The following is a 23,842-nucleotide window of genomic DNA, read 5'->3' as shown; positions in this document are numbered from 1 at the left end:
AGAATCTCTTATGTTGAAAAGGAACAGAAAACTAAAAAGCAGGAATAGAGACAGGAGGCACATTTACCACTGGCGTGGGACAGGGGCCACGTGCGTCTAACGCAGTTCACAAATTAGCAGGAGAGAGAGCTGGATATTCATAAAAACAGGCAAGAGCTATGACAAGTCCATTCACAAAAACAGAAGGGCTCATTAAGCATCTAAATACATTTAACTTTTATTTTTCAGTGCTGGGAATGGAACCCAAGGGCCTCGTGCAAGCTCAGTGAGCGTCCTACAGCTAAGCCATATTCCTAGCCCAACCTTACCAACAAAGAAATGCTAATCAAAATTTATTAACTATCCAAGGGGCAAAGCATTTGATTTAATTTTGATTTAGTGCTAATTCCCAGTCAGGGACGCTAGCAAAGGGTCCCCCACCTTTCATTGTCTACACAGCTAGACAGGAAATCCGGGGCAGGATAAATAGCAGGGACCTACAGGTGGATCTATGGCTTCTTCCATCCGTCCCAGCTTCTGAGGCTTAGGGTAAGTAAGGGTTGGCACTGCTCAAGCCCCACTGTTTTACTCTGAGAGAGGAATAATAACTATTAGAGGGGGTGATGCCCATCAAGCCATGATGCCAAAGATAAGAATGCATCGAAAGCTTTTCAAAAAATAAGATAATAAATAAAAAAATAAAAACCTATTTGATTAATATTTTTTTTTTAAAAAAAGAATGCATCAAAAGACATCAATCGCCCATCCTCTTTGGTCTAGCCAAGACTAAATCCTAAGAAACAAATACAGAGACTGAAAAGATGGCTCATTGGCTAAGAGTACTTGCTGCTCTTGCAGAGGAGGGACCAAGTTTCAGCTCTCAGCACCCACATTAGGTAGCTCACAACTCAGGCTTCATGGGATCTGACACTCTCTCCCGGCTCCAGTGGATTCATGGTGTATAGACACACATACAGATGAAATTAAATAGAGAAATAATCTTTTTTAAGAATGAAAAGGAGAAACCAATCTCAGAGAAGCTTACATGCTTTGAAGGCTGTAGACTGCAGCGTCATTTAAGAGCTCATGTGCACACACATGCACACACATACCCACATGTGCAATACTCATGCACACACACATGTGCACACACATATCCACATGGGCATGACACACTCACACTCATGCACATGCATACACACTTGCACACACATGAACACCCACACCCACGTGCGCGCACACACATGCACACATACACACGTGTGCATGCACATGCTCACACTCATGCACACACATACCCACATGTGCATGCACATGTACACACATACCCAAATATGCATACACACATACACACTCATGCACACAATACACTCCCACAACTACAAACAACCTACATATTCAGTGGTTGATTATTTAAATAAACAACAGCTTCGTGGAATGGTGGGAATCCTGGTACATACCCAGAGAGGATTCTAGAAGAATCCTCTAGAGAAGGCCTAGAAGGTTCTTGATAAGGAATTAAGGCATAGGGTGAGAGCATGTTTTGTCATACAAAACCTGGGGGAGATACAAATGGAGGAAGCAGCAGATGACCAGGACTTTGTCTCTACATTTGGGGTGATAAACAGGATGATATCAGCAGTAATTGTGTGAGGGAGTAGGGTTATGGGTGATTTGGGGTCCGTTTTATGTGCATTTTTCTAAATCTCTATTTAAAAAAAAAAAAAAAAACACCACCAGTTAATTATGTAAGGTAAAATCACAAATTAGCTTTTTAAATGCAAACCCTCAAATACAAAGCTACAAGCATCCTAGCTTGCTTTTCTGTTGCTGTGCCAGAGCACCGAGAGAAAAGCAACATAGGGAGGAGGAAAGGCCTTATTTGACTTATGGTTCCTTATCACTGAACGTGATGGAGGGAAGCCAGGGCAGGAGCTCAAGGCAGGAGCCGGGAAGTGGGAACTGAAGCGGAGACCAGGAAAGAACACTGCTAATGACTTGTTCTGCCCACTTTCTTACACAACCAGGAGCACCTGTCAGGGTGGCACCACTCACAGTGGGATGAACTCTCTCACATCAACCTTTAACCAAGAAAGTGTCCCTCAGACCAATTCCACAGAGGCAATTCCTTCACTGATGTTTCCTTTCCCCAGCTAACGAGTTTGTGTCACTAACCAGCATAAGGCTGTTTTGTTTCTTCTCCATTCTCTTTTGGTCTGTGTTGGTGTGCGGGTGGGCGTGCTCCTGTGTGTTCATGTGTAGAAATGAGGGCATATTGTATCATAGTTCACATAGGAGGTCGGATGGTGACCTTGGATGCTGGCCCTCACTTTACACCTTCTTTGAGGCACAGTCTCATGTTTACCACTGTATCCACCAGGCTAGCTGGTCCTCAGGCCTCCAACTCTCATTTTCCTGTGAGTACTGGGATCACAGGTGTGTTACCACATCCAGTATTCCATGGGCTCTGGGAATACAAACTCAAGCTTGCATGACAGTCCCTTTACCTACTGAGTCACCTCTCCAGGCCAGGATGGCTTTTCAAAATACACAAATGATGTCATACAACTGTGTTTCCTTTCCCGGGCAGGAAAGGTCCAACGTATACAACGACCCCCAGTTATGGTGTTGGCAAATGTCCCCAGAAGCCACTGCCATGGCACTCAGTGACACCTCCCATTTTCGTGTGCCTGTGCTCCTCATTCTGAAAAGGAGACTCATGATTCCCAGACAGTATGCATGTCTACCTCCAAAGACCAAACCAAACATGTGAGTGATGTTCTCCAATAACACAGGTTTCTGGTAGAGACCACCTGCCCTGGGCACAGTATCTCTTGATAAGCTCTGTTTTGTCTTCACTGTGGTTTCGGCTTGAGCTTCTTGCCTCAAGAATCAAAGCCAGGGTCTTTCTCCAGCCAGTTCCTTGCCTATGAATCCCCACTAGTTTATACTGTGTCCTAAACAGAGCCTGGTGTTTTACTGAGGTCTCTTTACTCCTGTAGCCATAGGCCATAAGTCAGAAATATTTTTTTCTTTTTTTAACTTTACTTTAGCTACTAACCAGCTCTGATTTTCTTTATTTTTCTTTCACTACTTTTTGTATCTATTCACTTTACATCCCAATATCAGCCCCCCTCTTCCCAATCCCCCCTCACACAACTCTGCCCCCATTCCCTCCTCTCCTTCTCCTCTGAGAAGGGGAGGCCCTCTGGGTATTATCCCATCCTGGCACATCAAGTCATGCAGGACTATGCACATCGTCTCTGACTGAGGCCAGACAAAGTGGCGCAGTTAGGGGGGCAGGATCCACGGGCAGGCAACAGACTCAGGGACAGCCTCCGCTCCAGTTGTTGGGGACCCACATGAAGGCCAAGCTCCACATCTGCTACATATGTGCAGGGGGTGTGGGTAGGTACAGCTCGTGCCTCTGATTCTCTTTTAACAGCCACTGCCCCTCCTCTGAGGCTCCCGCTTTATGGGTGAAGGGTCTCCCAAAGCTGCATCTCTTTTCTGTCTTCCTTGCTGCCACCTCCATAGCCTATCAGATTGGGGGTGAATGGGAGAGGGCATCCACATTCTCCCATGCCCCTTCTCCCGTATCCTCTACCTCCAGCTCAGGGACACTAAGCTGTGAGCTCAGGTTTCATCCTTGGGTGGCTCATAGCTTCCAACGCACACATCAGACATGGTTTTCTTTCCTCTTCCTGTCCTACATGATGCTCCACTACCAACTGTTAAGTACAAGGGCTGAGGCGTAGCTCAGTCGGTAGAGTGCTAGTCTAGCATGTATGAAGTCCTGCATTCGACCCCCAGGCTGACATAAACTGAGTATGGTGCCACACACCTATAACCCCAGCACTCCAGAGGTATAGGCAAGAGGGGCAAGAAGTCTGCCAGGTTGGTGTAGTGAACCCCGCACTCCTGATGGTTCCTCTCCGTGATTTTCTGCCCCTCGACTCCGCCCTGCTCTGTGGCTATGAGCCACCTACATCTCCTGGCTCCATTCCAACTGAGCCCATGTCAGCAGAGGCCTCTCTTCCCTGACAGCCACAGTCTGATTTATTTCTCCCATATTAGGCTACAGCCGAACTTCAGCTTCCTCTTTCCCCTTCTTTTCTCCTCCTTCCATCCCTCCACCCCTCTGATATAGAGTCTAAACTCACTCAAGGGTGACCTTGAACTTCTGATCCTCCTCCCTCTACTTCCGATATGCTAAGGTTACAGATGTGAGGCACACACTGAGGAGGTGGAGAAGAACCCAACCGGTTATGAAAGGTAGAAATCCTTCATAAAGAGTAGCTCAGCAAGACTCTTGGGTAAAGGTCAAAGGTCAAGGCCTAGGTCCAGAACACTCAGAGGAGCTGAGAGTTGGAATGGCAGATTATGGTATTGCTCAGTACAGGGCTCGAGATTCACACACAGCCCTTAGGCTCCTGACTCCACAGCTGCCCGTCTCAGGGTAACTAGTCATCCTGGGACCTCATTCTGTAGATCCTGGATGCCCGCCATCCATACATGGTACAGGAAGAACTGGCCCATACTGTCCTGGGATAGGGCCTTTTGCTTTTGCTAAGAGCATCTGTCAGTGCTGGTGCATAGGTGTCCCCCAGTCAGCATTTGCAGAAGGAAAAGGGGAAGGCATTATGGGAGTCCAAGGTCAGAGGAAGATGTTTTCTAAGACTGTCTCACAAGGCACAAGGGGCCCAGACTCTTCTCACTCCTCTAAGGTTCACTGACGTCTTTCTGTCCTCACATGGTTGGCTTCTGAGACCAAGTGCGGCATAATACATCACACCATGAGAAAAGAACCTTCAGATTGAAATGAATGGAACACAAGGAAGTTTATTTTCTGGCTGTGACATCTGAAATGTTTGCTAATTCTTCTAGTTCAGCGTTAGCAGCAAAATCTGACACCTGCAGCTTTAAAAGGCCACTGATTTTATAAATCACACACCTATATTACACACACATGTGTATATATATATATATATACAACACATATGCACACACACGTACCACACTTACACAAGCACACACATATACAACATGTACACACATGCACACACACAAGCACATACATATACTACACACACATGTGCATACATACACAACACACATGTGTATACACATAAGCACATACATTTATCACACACATACAAACACACATACACACACTCAAGCACACAGGTACACACATATACACAAACACATAAGCAAGACTCAGAGTCCTATGAACAATCACTACTGAAAACTTGCAGTTTAACATCTTAACTGAGAGATTCCTACAATCGATCGACAGATATTCCTGAATGATCCATCTTCTCCATCTTGTTGAAAAATCACTGAGATTTTATCAAAGAATCTTCACAGAGTCTACAGTCCCTAAATCCCCACTCTCCTTACCTGCCCAATTTAGCCACTTGTTCAATGCAGTAAGCAAGGTCAGTTCTGTACACTTTGTTCTTCATGAACTCAGGGGACCCCAGGGATCCTTGCTTTCACACCTGAAAATCCCATCCCCACTCTGAGCATACATGTTGGACTTATACCTGGCAACCTACTAAAGCACAGCCAACCCTCTACATGCAGTAGGGAATGACATACAGAGACACATATTGTCTGGCTATGTGGTATCCAGAGTGACCAAACACTGAGAAAAGCACTTGTGTTGAGGAGGTGTGCAAAGCATGGTGGGAAGGAGGCAGTGTGGGCTGGATGCTGGTGTCCCCAATCTCAGACAGAATGGTGGGAATGGTTGATTTCCTACCTGTAAGGAATGTGGAGACCAAAGCTAAGACTCAGAGACACGGGTGACTGGAAGGGCTGGTGACAGGACAATAAGAATGCTGTCACTTCACAGAGGCAAGGATCTGCCTCCTCCTATGTTTGGTCACAGTTGCCAGGATAACCACATCCCAAGTTTCTGGAAGACGGTACTTGGCTTCAAACAGGGACATCTGCACCAGAGCCAGCCATTGCTGCACCAACAGAGGGGCAGATCATATCTTGACTCTCATGATCCCAGGTAGCTCATCTCTAAGACTTAAGATGCTAGCCTTTCAGGTAACACTACTCAGTCAGTCACTAAAGACCTCAAACTTCTAAACCTCCTCGTTTTCTTATTTTCTTACTTGCTTGTTGTTTTAAGCCAGGGCTTCTTAAAATAGACCAGGCTGGCCTTGAGCAAACCAGCCTCGAGCTCACCAGCCTCTTGTTTCATCCTCCCAAGTGCCAAGATCACAGGTATGCGCCATCACCCCTGCTAAATCTCCTTCTCATACATCTGAGCCATCCACAAAACCCTTTCCGGGATGTAGCATTTGTTTGTTCGATGGGGCCTTGACTATGCTGACACCCTGACTTCTCCTTTCACAGGATGAAAGACTCCAGCTGCCCGTTTTCTTCCCTAAAAAAGTAAATTTCAACTTAAAAACAAGAATAGATGGCTCACTCTTGACATCTCCTGCCCTATTTCTTCTTAAAACTGAAATGAGACCTACTTAGGCCCTATTATCTCCACTGTACTGTCTCTCCTGTGACTTGCAGGGTCCCCGCCCCTCACAGCAGCAGGCGTTGTCACAGTGGGGCCCTCACAGCGACACAGTGTTCTGGCTTTGGTCTGAAAGGCTTGCCAGTTGTAACCCAAGTGAAGCAGAAGATGACCTGAGAGCCAGGCGTGGTAGGGCAGACCTGTAATCCAGCCACTTGGGACAGGACAGTGGAAGGATCACTAATTCACAGACAATTTGTGCAATTTAGTGAGGCCTGTTACAAAAATTTATAAGCTTTTTGTTTGTTTTAAAAGGGGAGTGAGACCATATCCTAGTGGTAAGATATTTGCCTACCTAGGGTCCATCCCCAAGTCTGGGAAAAAAAATAATCATCCAGAAAGTGCCTTTCCCTTTTACTGGAAACTGAGGCAAAGAATATCAAAATTAGAGCATGGGTTCAGGTGTTCCCAGCCCTGGGCCTTCCCCCTGCCCTGCAGCTCCCCTAAACTATTCTAACTCTCTCGCCAAACACCCAGCACCGAGACTCTTTTGGTAAAAATCCAATTTAGTCTTTACCCATCAACTCCTTCATCAGTGCTGTGTGAGAACCACTGTATTGCTCGGCTCAGAATCTCTTCTTTCCAACTGCATTTTCCAAATGGCCCATCACTCTCTGTCCAGAGAAGAAGTAATCTGAGGCAGGCTGTAACAAGGCTGGAACCTGGCAGGTCTCAAAAGCAAAACCATCCGTCGTCGTCTCAGCTGGGAAGCCAGGGCTCCATCCTTCCCAGGCGGGCTGATTAATCACAAGAATCCAAAATGACAGCGGGCCCCAGTGGCTGTGCTCTCTCTAAATGCAGGCTCTGTTCCCACAGAGGAGTCACAGGAGTGAAAGACCCTGCACATGTCTCTCACCACACCCGTGCTAATGGAGACAGGGGCTGGGGACGGGCACAGGGTGTGGCTTCCCCCCTGTCACTGAGGCCTCCTCTGATGCCAGCCTGACCACCCACCAGACTGACAGGAGGAACAGTCCCGGAAGTCAGCACCAGCTTCTGCTGTCAGACTCATAGCCAAGTCTGGCAACCTGTCTCCCTATAGCTCTTGTCCACATTGACTCCAGCCCGACCCATGCTCCCTGCTTCCCTCATCAAGAAAGCCGTGAAGAGAAGTGTGACGTTCGTGGCCTTCATTCGGCCCACCTACAAACCCAACTTGGAGTACACTTTAACATTACTCCTGGGCCCTCTTCAGGCCCTGAGTCATTTTTCCATTGTTCAAATTAGAATAGTCCCCTGACAGACTCTCTGGATATCAAACAAGGCTGGGTCCTGCACCCATTCAGTATTTCCAGGCATGGATGGGTGTGCCTGGCTCCAGCTCTCCCAGCCTCTCAACAATCATTCACTCCCTGCTGTGAGAGAAGCAGGCTGAGTAAGTCACAGGGATTACAAGTCCCAGGGCCTGTTCAGAGACAAAGTGCGTAGTGCCTGGGCCAAACCACATGTCTGTCTAGCCATCCTTCCCCTGCACTCTAAGCTTTACAAAGTTCCTGAAGGTTGTTTGCTCAGCCTCTGGGTGACTTGAAGGTGTCTGTCCCCAGGAAGCCTCTTTGCTGCCAGCACTGTCTAGAAACCAGGACTCTGAGGAAGCCCGAGGTGGGATATGATGGATTAAAAGTGTGCTTTCAAGGCCTGTGGCCTAAGGATAGTGGCCTTCTAGGTCTTTCCCACAGCTTATCTGAATAGCCCTCACAGTAGCCCCTGAAGTCTTTGCTCTCAATCTTGGCTCACTAGTCCTCAAATAAGGTTCTGCCTGCTATCCTTCAAGGTCACAGGTCACAGCTCAAAGGTCACCTGCTGTAAGTCACCTCTCCTGTGTGCACTTACAGCTCTTACGTGTGCCCCTTCAAAGAAAATACTCCACCAACCTCATCCCTTTCTCTTTATGTGACAGATGCTCCTATGTACCAAGCACCATGTACCAAGGGAGCCTTGTAGCCAACGGCATCCGCTTGAATGTTCACGGCATCCCTGTGCCTTTTATAAAGATGTTATTGGAAGCTGAGTGTGGTGATACACGCCTGCAGTTCAAGCACTTGGAAGGCAAAGACAGAAGGTCTGCAAGTTTAAGACTCTCCTGCTCTACAAAGGAAGTTTCAGGTCATCCAGGGTTATATGGCTAGGCCTTGTCTCAAGCAGAACAAAACAAAAAGATGTTTACAAACATCTAGTGACTCTGAGAGAACGCCAAATCAATCAGTCTTTGGAGGTAATTCAGATGCATCTTACAGCCGTGATACTCTACAGCTCTTTGAAGCTTTTCTTTAAATAAATAAATAAATAAATAAATAAATAAATAAATAAATAAATAAATAATTCAGCTTGGCTGACTGGCGCACGCCTTTAATCTCAGCACTTGAGAGGCAGAGGCAGGCGGATCTCTGAGTTTAAGGTCAGCCTGATCTACAGAGTGAGTTCCAGGGCAGCTGGGGCTGCACCAAGAAACCCTGGCTCAAAAAACAAACAAACAAACAAATAAACAATAAATAAATAAATAAAATGATATTATTTAATGCATACGAGTATTTTGCCTGCACGCATGTATGTGTACCATGTGTGTGTCATACCCAAAAGAGGGCATCATATCCTTTGAAACTGGAGTTAGATGTTTTAGATGTTTGTAGGCGGTCTCATGAGTAGGAAACAAACCAGGTCCTTCACAAAAGCAGTAGTGCTCTTAACCACTGAGCACTCTCCAGCCCCTGGAGCCTTTCGTATTAGGATTTTGTTTCTTTGTTTGTTTGTTTGCGTTCAGTTGTGTTGTTGCTGTAGCCCAAGCTGACTTCAGACTCTTGACATCCTCCTGCCTCAACCCCCTGAAAGCTAAAAAGGTCTAATTGCCTCTGTCCTGCACACACACACGCACCCTCACTCTCTCCCCTATAGCAGTTCCATGACAAACCAGAGACAACATTACTATTCCCTTTTACAGGTGATGAAGCCAAAACATAGAGAAGCCCTTTGGCTAGTTCAAGACCATCACTAGAGAACAATGGGACAGGTGACCCATGGTACATCCAGAGCTTCGTCTACTGAACTACCCTGCCTCCTAAATGATTTGCCTCCAGATGCTAAAGAAATGTGTCTTCATCGACCAGGAGAGTAGCTCATGCCTCTCGGGCCTCAGACCCAGCACTCAGTCCCAGCAATCTGCTCCTCAACTGGCACCTCCTGACACCTTCTCCATTAGCAGGCTGAGTTGTGATTTTATCCCAAAGTGTTGCTTCAACAATGTATTTCACATCACTCACACAGAGCACATTTGTTCAGCACCAACAGTGTGCCGAGGGCCATGTTCAGACCCGGGTCGCAGCCTCCCCACTAGCCTCCGAATGGCCCCACTGAACGAGAACTAATTTATTTGCAAAAGCAACAGTTTACATCTCCTTTCCCTTTTTCTTTTACGATTTATTTACTTCATTTATATGAGTACACTCGCTGTCTTCCAACACACCAGAAGAGGGCATCGGATCCGATTACAGATGGTTGTGAGCCACCATGTGGTTGCTGGGAATTGAACTCAGGACCTCTGGAAGAGCAAACAGCCAGTGCTCTTAACCATGGAGCCATCTCTCCAGCCCAGCAGTTTACATTTTTGTATGCATCATAATCATCTGGTCACACTGGAAGTTAGTGGCTGACTCTGGGATGTAGGTCCCTATGTTCAACGCTTCTGTGAATGCTCCCTGTCGACCCTTACAATGACCTTGAGTGTTGCATCCCCATTTCACAGACAGAACACAGAGGCTCGGAGACCATGCAGTGTATACTATACAGGTTACCTGACTCTGAATAACTTCTCACACTGAGCCAGCTGTCTCCCTGCAGTTCACACACTAGCCAGCCATTATAAACATCTTAATTAACCCCTAATCCTTATTCTGACCCTCATTTATTCTATAAGTATTTACTAAGCATCTGGTGTGTGCTAGAAAGTATACTGCATTCTTGAGGGAGCTAAAAACAGACCAGTTCTTGCCTCATGGAAGAGTGAACATAGAACAACATTAATGGACTAACCCAACAAATCTCAAATGGTACCTGCCACAAGCCCTGGACAGGGACGCCGAAGATGGGAGAGGAATCATGATGTGCAAGTCGAAGTCGGAAAAGAGGAAGCATGTTCAAGCTAGTTCCCAATGCAGGAAGGAAGGTGGCTGCTGAGGCATTGCCAACAGTGACTGGCAGCTTGTGCAAAGGCCCTGTGCAAGAACGAGCATGCTCACTCAGGATTCACAAAGGACCACATGGCTGGGCGGGGAAGATGGGAAGGTGCTCTGCATTGGCTCTGGGAGTTGATAGGTTGACCCTGGAGGAGCGCCAAGGCTATGGGAGAAGTCCTGTTTTGCCACTCTTAGAACAACAGTGCATCCCTGCAGGGTGTAAAGCAAGGGGACTGTGTAAGCAGTGACCCTGATGCTGGCGTGTAGAAGACAGGAAGGAACAACCTTTTGTGCCATTGTACATCTCATGCACATGGAACCATTCCTGGCCCATGTCTTCCATGCACCTTCTAGGGACCAGCTGTTTTTGGTCCATCTATGCATGCCCATCATCAACCAGGCCCTAGACCTAGTTGATGCTGAGGAAGGTTGTCCCAGTTACATACAAGAGGTACAACTGTTGCCCTGGAGATGATCTGAGTCTGACAAGAGGCATAAACACTGGCACTGAAGTAAACACAACAGGAGGTGACAAGTTCCTCCAAAGAGCCAGGTTCTCCAGGTGCAAGGGAACCGAGTGGGGATGCATGTGAGCCGGGTGTGTAGACAGATACACTCAAAGTGAGTCTGGAGGTGTGTGGCTGAGTGGGCAGGTGGGGAAAAGGAAGACGATGGATCTGAATTAGAGGAAAAGCGAGCAGTGAGGGTGCAATCCACCATGGAAAACATCCTGTCATCTGAAAAAGAAAAACTGATCTTGTTGGGGAGGGCAGCGGACAACTGTGCGGTGACACATGTTAGTGTGGACATCTGTGGAAGGCTCGACTTTCGGCTCCTTCTTGGCCGATGGCATGAAGTCTCTTCACCTTGCTTAGTCTCATCTGTGTAGTGTGAGCCGAATAGGCCTCTCTTTAAGAGACTGAGGGTTCAATGAATAGCAGGTACAACACCACCCACACTGCACAAACAACAGGTAGGAAGGGCCAGGAAGCTGGGTCCTTCTTGTCCTGTTCCCTGATCCCCACACTTGCAGCTGTATCTCCCCACTTCTTTGTCCCTGGTTGATGACAATGACATTAGAACATCTCTAAAATTCCCAGAGTCCTTCAGGATCTAGAAGGATCCCCCTGGCCCCAGTTTTCACTAGGGAGATGGAAACCTGTTCTTATCGTGGGCTCTGGTCACCTGTCATTGTGAGGCGTGAGGTCCCGATGCCATTCTGGGCCTTCACATAGAAGCTCAGTGGATGGATCGCTCCAGAAACGGGGCAAATTGCTTTAGATGATACACTGGCGATTATTGTAAGTGTGCCTGTTGCTTTCAGAATCAGCTCCCTTGAAACCAAGTCAAGTGGATCTTGAGCAGAGTGTAAAAATATCATTTTCTCCAAGCCCCTCCTGACCCCACTGCACAGGAACAGCAGTAACGCACGGCTCCCCAGAGCCTCCGCTGGCTAGGTTTCATCAGACTCCTGACCAACGAGATGCTTGCTAAATGGCAGGAGAAGGGGTTTGCTTTAGCCAGCAACTGACACCCCCAGGCACCTATGAAGATGGATCACTCCATTTACTTCCTACCTTGGATCTACTAATTTTCCAGACGACGCTGACACTTCATCCTTCAATAGCACAGCCATTCAACAAGACCAAAAAAGTAAAAATTGGCAGAAAGAAACCCCCAGTCTGTCTAAAAGCCATCCCAATGGCCACACCTTTTACTTGGGCAAGAATCTTCTGATTGAAAATCATCTCATAGCCAATCAACTCTGCATATGGGCCTCTCAGATTTGCTTAGCTAATGAGGTCCAGACCCATCCCAAGCATCAGGAAGAAGATGGTTTTCTAATCCCACTCCCTCAATTCCTGAGTCAGTCACTACTCATCACACAGCAGCTCGGTGCCTGGAAGAAGTCTTCTATTCAGGAGGTTCCCAGGCCTGGCACAAGACCACCTGACTCACCCAGACTGATGACTTGGTTTCATTCCTACAGTGTCTCCTGGGACCAGAGCCCAGCCCCACCTCCACTGGCTCAGTGTGGTGTCTGAAAATGGGCACAGGGTATCAGAACCCAGCTCCTGAGTCTTCATTGAAATATTGCTCCAATAAACAAACCCGAGACCAGAGAACTTCTCTCAAACCCAGGCAGATGTCCCTCTTAAGTTGGGCTGTGCATTATAGGATGCTACATACATGTTCTTCAGAGAAAAGGGGAGGGGGGTGGCATCAGCTTGGCATATCATCCTCTGTTGGAACATCCAACATATGCCCTTTCCTCTTTCCATGACCTCTGTAAAGTGTGTGAAGAATGGTCAGGAAGCTTTCCCCAATGCTTGACACACAAAGCTCCTCATCAACTTGTTACGACAGCGCTTATGAGTCCTCCCCCCCCAGAACCAGTGAGCTGGAATCAAGCTCGTAGACTCCTTTGTTCCATGAATATTTTTTGGAGCTCCTGTTCCATAGACCTGGGCCTGAGATGGTGCTGGCGGCAATGTGGAGACTTTGGTGCTAAGATGGCAAAGAGCCTGTGTCCCAGGCAACAGCTAGCAGAGGTCTTGCCAACAAGGCGAGCCACTGATGGTACAGTAGGACCCAGTTCACCAGCCCTCTCTAGGACTCCTCCTACTGTATCCTCCAGCTGGCACATCTGTGCATCCCTAGACAGCCAGGTACTGAGAGGAAGGCATTTCAGCAGCCTCCCAGCCTAGCCTGTTGTTATATAACCACAGAGCAAAAGACAACAGAGCAGCAGATGCAGACATCTGCTTCTTGGGCAGCTTTGCCTGTTCCTAGAACCAAAACACAGTGAGGTGAGAAGTCAGGCTTCGCTCTCAGCTGAGCTGGGAATGGCCCAGCCAGGAAGTTGTTCCACAGGAGCCTTGTTGGGCTGCTGTGGGTGAATCACACCTGTGTGACTGTGGTTTAGGCCTGTTACACAGCAGGCTTTTCACTGAGGACTGTATTGCAGATCCTCACCCAGATTCTAGGGGGAAGGTTCTCCCCAACAAGGGGCGGTGGTATCAAGGCTCCAGGGCAGGAATTGGCCTTGCTGTGGCAGCCAGTTAGGTGAGTTCCTTAACCCATTTCCAGAATGCCATGTCAGCATGTAACCTCCCAAGAAGATTCTAGAGCTACTCTTCAGGCCCAACGTGGAACCCCCCCCCATCTGAAGAGGACAGCCCTGGCTCTAAAGCCCCCCACTCATCCACCCAAGACTTCTATGCTCAAGGCTTATAAAAGTGGCCCTTGACTCTGAAGCTCCTCCCCCCTCAATTGTCTTTCTCTGTCTCCTCTTTCCTAATTGTGAGAACAGTGCTATGGCCTGTGCACTTCCCTATCTGCCTTTTTAAAAATTAGTATGTATCCATTGTACAGAGCAATAGGTTTCTAAAGACATCCCAATTCAAGTGCATCATGTACGTTGGCCAGGTTCACCATCTGTGCCTTCTCTATTTTGCCCTCATCCCAAAGCCCATTCATCCATTGCTCTCGGGTACAGCCTGAGATCTCCAACACTATAGATCCCCCCCCCGCATCATCTTCCTGAAGAACCCCAAATGGCAAATGCCCATGATAGCCATATGCTCCCGTATACCTCCTAGATTTCTTTACATTTAGTCTGAAGGCAGTAACTATTTCTGGTTAATAGGACTAGGACTCATACATGTTACTTGCAAGCAAAGGCAACTAAAACCCAACTCACACATGCGATTCCAGTGTATGTGGCGCCTTCCTGAGGGTTTTTCTTGACACAGCATGAAAACAGCCTGTATCCCTTATGTTGCGTCTTGGATGAGCGTCAACAAGAAGGGCCTCTGACATACACAAGACTTTGAGCTAAGTATGCTGCAGAGATTCCAGGACTCGGTTACTGCCATACCCACCCTAACAGAAGGTATGACTTGGTGAGTACATACTGGTTCAGCACCGCTCTTCACGCTGGTCATCTTACACCTGTCTTTTAAGTTCCCTGCTAGGATCTCAGGTCTCTGTGTGGGGGACAATGTCTCCTCTGTGCCTGTTAAGAGGGTAGGCCAAATGTATAAAGAAGCCCCCTTTTAAAAAGACACCAGCCCATAAAACTCTAGCTCAGCATTAGAGTGTGCACTAAACAGAATTACCAATCCCTTATCTCCTTTCTAAAGGAATTTGGAGACAAAGGTGTGTCTGTGGGTGCCTGTCCAGACTGAGGAATCAATGGTGGATGCGTATGGTAAAGGCGTTGACCCATCTGGGGAGTGGGATCTTAGGAATGGGTGCTGGTGGGAACTGCAAAAGACCTCACCAGCTTGGCAGCAAAGGTCGTCTTGATTCCTAAAGTCGCTTACACCTTGACATGAGAAAAATAAAGGCCCCAGGGAAGTGGTCCAGCAAACCTTCCCAAAAGATACTGGGAAGGTCATCCAGTTATAGTTCAGCTAAGCAACCATTCACTCAGGCCCGACTCTGCCAGGCCTCACCCCCACCCCCAAGAATCAGGCTTGCCCCGCCTGCAGGCAGCTACAGCCTCGTGAGGGATGGCTGAATGGCTGTCACACGAGGGAGAACAAGAGCCCAATGCAGTCCTCAGTGTCTGTATCCTCTGTGCCCAACACCCTTCTCAGCAGTGGTGTCAGAAAACAGTGCTTTGTGTTTACATTGTGTTTGAAGCTTCCATATGGATCTTATGTCTTCCTCAGAGCAGCTCTATATGGTCAGCATAATGGTCCTCACACTGTACAAAAATAACAGTGGCAACACAGGAACAGCAAAATACTAGCATTCGCTGCATCCTGGCCGTGGGTTTGGCTGCAATCCTCTCATTGTTTCCTTACACAACTGTTGCCAGGTCTCCAAGCAGATAACTAGCATCCAGACGGCAGTCTCCTGACCCTGAGCTTAACCTCATTCAACAGGTATCAGGTGAGAGATGGAGGGGCATGGGCAGAGGGAGGTCACCAACCTACCCCATCCTGCCCGTCTGTTTTATATCGGGGACAGAGCTGTCAGGAACATATGCTCCTCTAGGCTCCTTTCTAGGACCTCTCCTGCCAGCCAGGTCACAGGGCCACACTCCCCACCCCTGCCTCTGCCTCTCCATCCCTTGGGACCCCAGTGTCTCTCTCTCTCTCTCTCTCTCTCTCTCTCTCTCTCTCTCTCTCTCTCTCTCTTCTCTCTTCTTTCTCTCTCTCCTCTTTCTTCTTCTCTCTCTCTCCCTCCCCCCCATCCTTTCTCTGTCGGTCTCTGTCTCTGTCTCTCTCAGTCTCTGATTTCATGACAGGCTGGTACATGACACAGGTCTGGCACATCAGGGTCATGTGATTGGCTAGAGAGTGAATTCGAACTCATGACCCAATTCATACCAATATGAGCCTGAGCCTGATGGAGCTCTGCTGAAGCATTCAGAAGGCAGAATTATTCATGCTGGATTTCCTGTGAGTGTGCAAAGCCACAGTTGTTTGAGGCCATCTGCCACCACTCAGGACAGCATGCCTCACTGTGAACGAGCAAGATCAGAGCCAAGACCCAGAGAGGAAGGAATTTTTAAAGATGTCACTATGCTCCTGGATACAGACATACCTGAACACAGCACACTCCAGGTTTTGCTTAGTGATATGAACCAGTAGTTTGGATTTCTACAAGAGTCCTAATCCTGGCACTTCCTAAAGGCTCTTCAGTGGGATACAGCCACTCAATGTGAGCCTAACTAAAATCAACTCAGTCCAGCTTCTTTTGCCCACAGCAGGAGGAATAGAATCAGAGCCTAACACATACTGGGCAAACATTTATTTTTAAGTTGAGATCTCACTAAGTTGTCCAGGCTGGTCTGGAATCCACTCTGTAGCCCAGGCATGCCTTGAACTTATGAATTCAGCCTCTTGAATAGCTGGGGTTGTAGCCTGTGTCATCAGATCTATCTATTTTTGTTAACAGCTGCATTGATAGAATTCAGGTACTATAATATTCACTATTTAGGAAGTTCTAGTCTAGAACACATAGCACATCCTCAAGTTGTGTATCCATCTCCACTCCCACGTCCTATCCTGAGCTGAAGATGATGAAGGTTCTCTTGCTCTGCCTCTATTTGTTGGTCACTTCTCTCAGGCTAGACCTGTGGTTCTCACCTTTCTGCAGCACGGCAGCTCCAGCAGGTGCTTGGCACCCACCTGCAGAGCTGAGCTCAGCCTCCAGAGGAACAGACACAGCTCACTCGCAGTTGTTTGAATCCCTTATAAAGCACAATGCAGGGACCAGTGAGAAAGCTGAAGGGACACTTGTCATAAAGCCTGGTGACAGGAATGCAAACTCCAGGATGCGCACGGTAGAAGGAGTGAAATGAGTCTCTTAAGCTGTCCTCCGATTTGTACATGTGCACGGTGACACACATAAACCAAAGTGCAGCACATAAATGAGCAGGGAGCGGGCAAAGGTGCTCGAGAAAAAGGCATGATCTTCAATCATTTGCTTCTGCCTGCTGGGATTTCTAAGCCAGATCCCTGTGTCATCAGAGTGATCTTCGTGAAAGCTAGCTGCATGCTTGGGTTATGTGCCTTTGATTTCCTGAGCTTTCCTTTCTTCTAATACAATTGTTTGTTTTTAAATGAGTAACAAGTCAGAAAACTGCACTCCAACAGCAGAGAAACAATTAAATGTTTATATGTGCACGGGATAGAATAGTACACAGCCACTAAAAGTCATATTAACAAGACAGATTTAAAAACATAGGAAGTGAACATGATGTAATGGTGACTGAACAAAAAGAGAATATTAAAATGCAAGAAATAATCCTAATTATTTGATGCAGTTACTTTTGCAAAGGTAGATTGTGGGCAATTATTTTCTTTATGCTTTTCTACATCGATCAATCTTTCTAAAGTGAGCGCTAATCAGACCAGACCCACCACCATTATTTTTAGGTATATTCCTTGATTATTATTTTCTTTTACTAATGGGGCTATCAAAGAACTCATAAGTAGTATAACCCACCAAGTTCACTTTTTATATCTGGATTTATTTATTTATTATTTATTTATTTATTTTTGCCCTAGAAAGGAGCCTAGAGGAGCTGAGAGAATCGGATGCTCCAAATGCTACTCCCGGCTTCTTAAGATGGGAGCTGTGCAGCCTTGACATAGCTTCTGGTGCTTCCTCTTGCCTACACTCTCAGTGCCTTGCTTGTGTTTTTATTATGCAAGGCCTCCTGGAATCCATAGACAAGTGTTTGCTGAAGTGATGCAATGCTCCACCAAAGCAGCAGAAGTCCGACTACCCCGGGATCTGAGGTGATGCCCACCATTACACCGAGGCTCGCCAGAGGCCTTGAGGGTTCTAGGCTGAGCTTGGAATACCTGTTACTAGAGATATTGGTGCAAGTTCAAGGCCTGCCTGAGCTACAGAGTGAATTCAATACCATCTTGGGCAGTTTATGGAGACTGTCTAAAAATAAAACTGTAGAGTGAGATCTGTGGATATAGCTGGCAAAGCCTTTGGCTTCTGGGTTTAATCCCCAGTATTGCAAAAAGGAAAACAGAAAGTTCTACTGTCTGTCTCATCACAGAAGAGGCTCAACCAACATAAATACGTAGAGGAGGTAGGCTGGCCTTGGGAGAGCAGATAAACTATCCCTTGCTGTATCTTTCATCCTTTTTTACAGACAGTATGGACCAAGGTCCATCCTGGCTTCCTTTAGTCATTGGCCATTGGGGCCATGACCGACAGCAAATGTCAACAGAGCCAAGCAAGATTAGCTCACCACACCAATCCTGCATTCAAGTCTTCTGACAGTAGTAACAGAGGAGAAGGCAGCTCTCTCAGTCCATAAACACAGCCTTGCATTAGCAGGGGCCACTCACTCACTCAGAAGTGGCAAATGCCTTTCAGATTGCCCTGCATCTGCTCCAAGTTCTCAGACTGATTTTTTTCCTTCAGTCCAGCTCAGAGAAAACTTTAAAGATGAGATTAGTTGGGGTGGGGAGACGGGAGTAATTATAGCCCCTGGGCACTCTCCCAAATGTGATACCTCATGCAAGAGATGACAGATTGACTGTCAGCCAGAATTCCCTTTTCTGGTGGTAACCTCCCTGACTTTCTTAGAGACAGTAAGACCAAGCAGGAGAAAGAAGCATTCTTAATATTTTAGCAGTGACTGACTTATCCCTCCTAAAGCCACAGCGTCTTACTGGTGAATCCACACCAAATGGAAGTACAGGGAGGGCGGCAGTTATTTATCGAGTGCTTACAGCGTGCCAGACAGAGCACTGGCAGTGGAGCCTGCTGGCATCTCTCTGTAAGCCCCTGGACACCATCCGACAGAGGATGGCTAACCACTTTGCTCTTGAGATATGGACACCTGCATTTAGAGACGTTAAAGATTAAGTGCCCAATTCAAGGTCGTGGGTGGGTGGGGTCGGGGTCAGAGGGATAACCTACTTCTGCGTGTTCAACCCTAAAGCCCCAGATCAAGTACAGTTGACATTAGACTGAAATCATCACCTACCCTCTTCCCAGTGTTGTTTCTAAAATATTCCCACCAATGGAAGAGCCTCTGACTGCCTCATCCTCTTGACTTTGGGCCCTCTCACTCAGAAAGTCACCAAGATGCACGTGAGAAAAAATATATAAAAGCGTTGCCCCACACCCTGCAACCAAACACCCGTCCCTCTGTTACCACAAGCGGACTAATAGGAAACTTCTCAGGAAGTATTCGGAAACATATTACAAAGCATAGTCATGATGCAAACAGGGCTGCCCTGTCTACAAATGTTTTTTTTTTTCTCCAAAGAACCGGCCTATCCCTGTCCCTTCCAGAATATAGGTGGAAGACACATGAAAGGGTGCCAAGGAGATTTGCCTCTGCAGGAATACATAGCACTCTCAATGTGCATGTGCCATACCCCTAAAGAACTTGAATTGCTCAGGGGGGGGAAAATAGAGGGCGTCAGAAACGTCAATCGAAAGTGATTTCACACACGGTTAGCCCTGTACAGCCACCCAGTGTGCCTCTTCCCAAGGCAGGGGAGCTTTTCCGCCTGCAGCAACCTGCGCTCACCGACACCAACTGCCACCGATTCCTTCACCTTTTATTTACAGAGCAGAACAGCAGGCTGCTTCATCGGTGAAGCGGGGGAGGCGGGGAATGAGATACAATCTACATTCTGCTCTTTTCCGGGAGGTGGGGTGTAGAAAAGGGGTCAGGCAGGGGCGGAAGCCAAGCCCAGGTTACACCATCAGCGGGTTACTCCTTCCCTGAGGAGTCTGCCCCCGGGCTCCAGCAAAGGCGCGCCCAGGGAGCCCGGGAAGCCAGGGTCGAGAGTTGCGCCATGGCAGTGCTGGGAGATGCAAGAGGCGCCAACAGAGCTCACGGTAAAGGAAATCACTGCCCCCTTCAGGCCGCATCTCAGCTCTCAAGGCTGCGGACCGGAGAGTAGGGGCTCCCTGGGTCCGGAAAAACTCGCAAACCCGACCTTATTCTGATCGCTCTTCCAGGCCCTCTTTTCTTCCTAGCCTCAGAGTGGGCAGTCAAGGTCTGAACTGAGGCTTCTTGGGAATCTAGATAAGAAGCCATGAAATCGGGATTTGGGATGGAAAGGTCTTGGTTCTCCAGCTCTGCTCAAAAAAACGGAAGCCAGAGGGGAACCCTCTGCCACACTCCAAGTCTAGGCTCCCACGACTCTGACGCCTCAAGTGTGCACCTGCTCAGCTGTTCCAGCAGCTATCGAACAAAAGTGGAAGCACGACCGGACACCACCACACGTCCCAGGCTAAACCTGTCGAACCACTCCATGAGCAACTAACCCAGGGCGGGGAGAGGGGGAAGGGGAGTCTCCCAAAACTGCTCGAGCTGGACAGATCCAGGCAGCAGCGCTGCAGAGCCCTCCGGGCTCCAAGGCTGACCGTGGCGCGCAAGCCACGAGCTGCAGAAGCGCACCACAGGACCGGTCCTGCCCGGCGCTTGGCCCCCTAGGGTCCTGGGGCCCTCTGGCCCTAAAAGGGCGTCTTGGATTTTTTTAAGTTATGGGAACAGGCCCCATAGCCTGTCCAGCTGTAGCCGGCCCAGTTTGTAGTCAATGTGCTTGTTCCTCTCACTTGGCACCCCACAACCCTAGGAGCAGCACCCGGACGGGGCAACCATCACAGGCCTCTGGGGGCCCAACCTCTCCCATCTCTACTCCTCCTTTGGTCAAAGGAGACCCCACTTCACACCCACCCACACATACTCCTAGAGATGGAAGGTGCTCACAGATCAGGGTCTCACCTGCACCAGCCAAGCCCAGTGAGACCCTGATGGACACAGTACGCGATCAGCCAGCGAGGATCGGACAATCACGGAGGCTCTGTCCCTCCTCAACGCCCCCAGCCCCGACGGTATGGGCGACTGGACACTTACCTCGGTGTCATAGAGTCGCAGGTCCAGGAAGTAGGGGCGCAGGAGTGACTCGTTGCGGATCTGCTCGATGGCTAGCTCCACGGCGGGGAGCACGCCGCGCCCGATGCTGCCCTTGGCCACCTCCTTGGTGAGCGGCATGAGGCCCATGATGGAGAGCGGCGGGCTGCTGGGCGGCGGCCGGGGGGCGCCCCGCGCCCAGCCCCAGGCCCCGGGCGCCAACGACAGCAGCAGCGACAGCAGCAGGGGCAGCAGCAGGCGCGCGGGCGGCGGCGGCGGCGGCGGCGACCGGGGCTGCCCGGAGCTCGGCGGGGAAGCCATGCCGCGCCGCGGGCTGCGGGCGCCAGCTCACTCGGCCCGCATGGCCTGGCCCGGCCCGCCGCCCGGCGCCGAGCTCTGCCCGCGGCTCCCGCGCAATGGCGCCGGCACGGGCCCCGGCTCGGCTCCGGCTTCTGCTCGCTCAGAACGGCCGCGGCGGCGGCGGCGGCGGCGCCCGTGACGGATCAATCACGCCGGGAAGGGGTGGGAGCCAGTAGAGTGCGGGAGGCGGGGAGCCAGCGAGCGAGCGCCGAGGGGGCCGAGTCTCCGCGCGCCTCTCTCCAGCGCGGCCGCCCCGCACCCGGCCGCCTCCTCCCGCCTCCGTGCGCGATCGCAGCTCTTTCCTACTCGGAGCCGCGGGCCGGCGGACCCTGGAGCCCGGCCAGGGGAGGGAGGGCGTCAGGAGGCTCGGGAGGCGAAGGCAAGGCTGCTGAGCGGCGGCTCGGGCCGCCTCCGGGGACAGGGACGGGCCGTGCGCGCCGGGGGAGGGGGAGGCGCCGGCGCTGCGGCGGCCGCGGGGAGGGCCGTGCTCCCGGCACACGCACACTCGCGCCCCGGGCGCTGTGCCGCGCCGGCTGCTGCGGCCCGCTGACCCCGCCGGGGACCTGAGCTCCAGAGCACCACGGTCGGGGCAATCGGAGCTCCTTCGCGCGGGGGACGCGGGCTCCTCGCCCTGCGCTTCCTGTAGCACCTGCAAGGTGGTTGGGTGCTGCTTCTCCCAGGTCTGGGCGGGCGAGTCAAGGGAACGAACGTTCCACAAAGGTGTCCTAGGGGCACCGGCGGCCTGCGCTCTCCTGTGCCAGCTACCGCAGCACCTGGGACTCTTGATCCAGCCTGGAGTCCTTTGCCAACCCCAGGCCAGGGCTGGGATCCGAGACGACCTACAGTACTACTGCCCCCTCCAGGCATTTGACCTCCCAGTGTCCCCAGTCCTAGAGGGCCCCGCCTTAAAATTCTCCCCTGGGTGGGAACTCTGTCTTCAGTCCCAAGAAGCACAGCACAACCCTGAACTTGGCTCGTTCTGTCTCCCATGTGGCAAAAGCACACTGGATAACCCCATGCAAAGTAGTTCTGGGCAAGATGAAGCTGAGTGACCCCTCTGTGCCTCCCGGTGAATCATAGCACTTGTGCGCACTAGCCTACAAAATCCCAACGCCTGATTAATACAAGGATACACTACCTTACAAAATAGCTCATCCAAGCATCGTGGACCATAAGCACGACCTTGTAACAAGGGTGGGAATTTAACCTTCACTGAGGGCTTGCTACCTGACATATCTGATATATCCTCAAAACAGCCATATAAGCTGTACATTGGGTCTATCATCCCTGCTTTACAGGAGAATACACTGGTCAGTAGGTCGATAATATACACAGCTAATACAGGGAAAGCAGAGTGCACAGCCACAGAGGACTCTTCTGCACCCCCTGATGTTGGGAAGATCCTCCAAAAGGAGGGCACGGAGGGCACAGAGGGCACGGAGATCTCAGTAGTTCTAGATACCGTTCCTCCACACAGTTTGTAATGGGTCATCTAAATGAAGTCTGCATATCTGGAGCTAGGCAGGCAACCCCAAGGAAACATGGACTGCCAGGAAGGTACTCCAGGCTGAGCTGAGGATGGCAGTACCTTGGACAGCTCCAGAGACCCTGGGGCCAAATCAGCAAAGGCGAGGCGTCTTGCCACTTTCTAGGCAGCTGTAATTCCTCCCTCTTGGTTGGAGGTTTGTACAAGAGCACAGCTCATCTAAGCACCCCCATGTTCCAGCCCCCCCAAAAAAACAGTCTAGAGGTAATAGTCACCCCGGACAGTCTAGCAGATATCTTTCTGCCCACCAGCCTGGCTCCAGGCCAGACTGTGACCTCATGTCCCACTTTGCTTGTCTGGGCATCCTGGCTCTCAGTTCCTGCCCTGGTCTTGAGTTCCACTGTGGGTGACTGGGTTCTTGGTGTTCTCCCTGTCTCACTAGCCTAGAATCCCTGTTCTTGTAGAGGCGGGGCTGAGCTGCTCTCAGCTACTAGCCATTCTTTCTTTTTTTTATATTCCATTTAGGAGACCCTCCTCCATGTTTGCCAGGAAGGTAAGGAACTGAAGAAAGCAACTCCAGCCGCTGTCCCTGATGAGTTGCTGTTCTGGTTGAGAAAAGAGACAGTATCTAGGAAGAAGAGGACATTTCAGGGTTTGGAGGTGAGGGAAACCCATTGGAGGATAATACATCGGGAAAGAGAATTGAGACAGGTGAGGTCAGGCTGAGATCCAAAACAGGGAGTTCAGAGAAGTGGTCATTACAATGACTCCTTAGCAGAGACTTGAGGGAGCTAAGACAGAATGACAGTGTCCTATGAGAGGAAAGAGCCCAGGACAAGGGGGAGAACGGCATGCTCGAGGACAGTCATGGGCCAGGGTGGCTGGCACAGAGTGAATGAGGGAAAGAGCAAGCATGAGCCAAGGTCAAAACCAGGAGT

The 23,842-nt window shown here is 49.7% G+C and overlaps 1 protein-coding gene across 1 annotated transcript in view; it reads right to left on the bottom strand.

The window, feature by feature from the left end:
* The window catches only part of Gabbr2 (gamma-aminobutyric acid type B receptor subunit 2), a 326,221-nt gene extending 304,838 nt beyond the window's left edge, over nucleotides 1–21,383 (bottom strand). Inside the window, exon 1 of the mRNA XM_034503281.2 lies at nucleotides 21,062–21,383. Within this exon, the coding sequence (XP_034359172.1) occupies nucleotides 21,062–21,379 (318 nt within the window). The 5' untranslated portion in view covers nucleotides 21,380–21,383. The remainder of the gene's footprint in view (nucleotides 1–21,061) is intronic.
* Between the last annotated feature and the right edge of the window lie 2,459 nt (nucleotides 21,384–23,842).

Source organism: Arvicanthis niloticus, chromosome 5 (assembly GCF_011762505.2).
Source record: "Arvicanthis niloticus isolate mArvNil1 chromosome 5, mArvNil1.pat.X, whole genome shotgun sequence".
NCBI classification, from domain to species: domain Eukaryota; kingdom Metazoa; phylum Chordata; class Mammalia; order Rodentia; family Muridae; genus Arvicanthis; species Arvicanthis niloticus.
The sequence above is the reverse complement of the archived record's forward strand: the minus strand, read 5'-3'. Positions and strand labels throughout refer to the sequence as shown.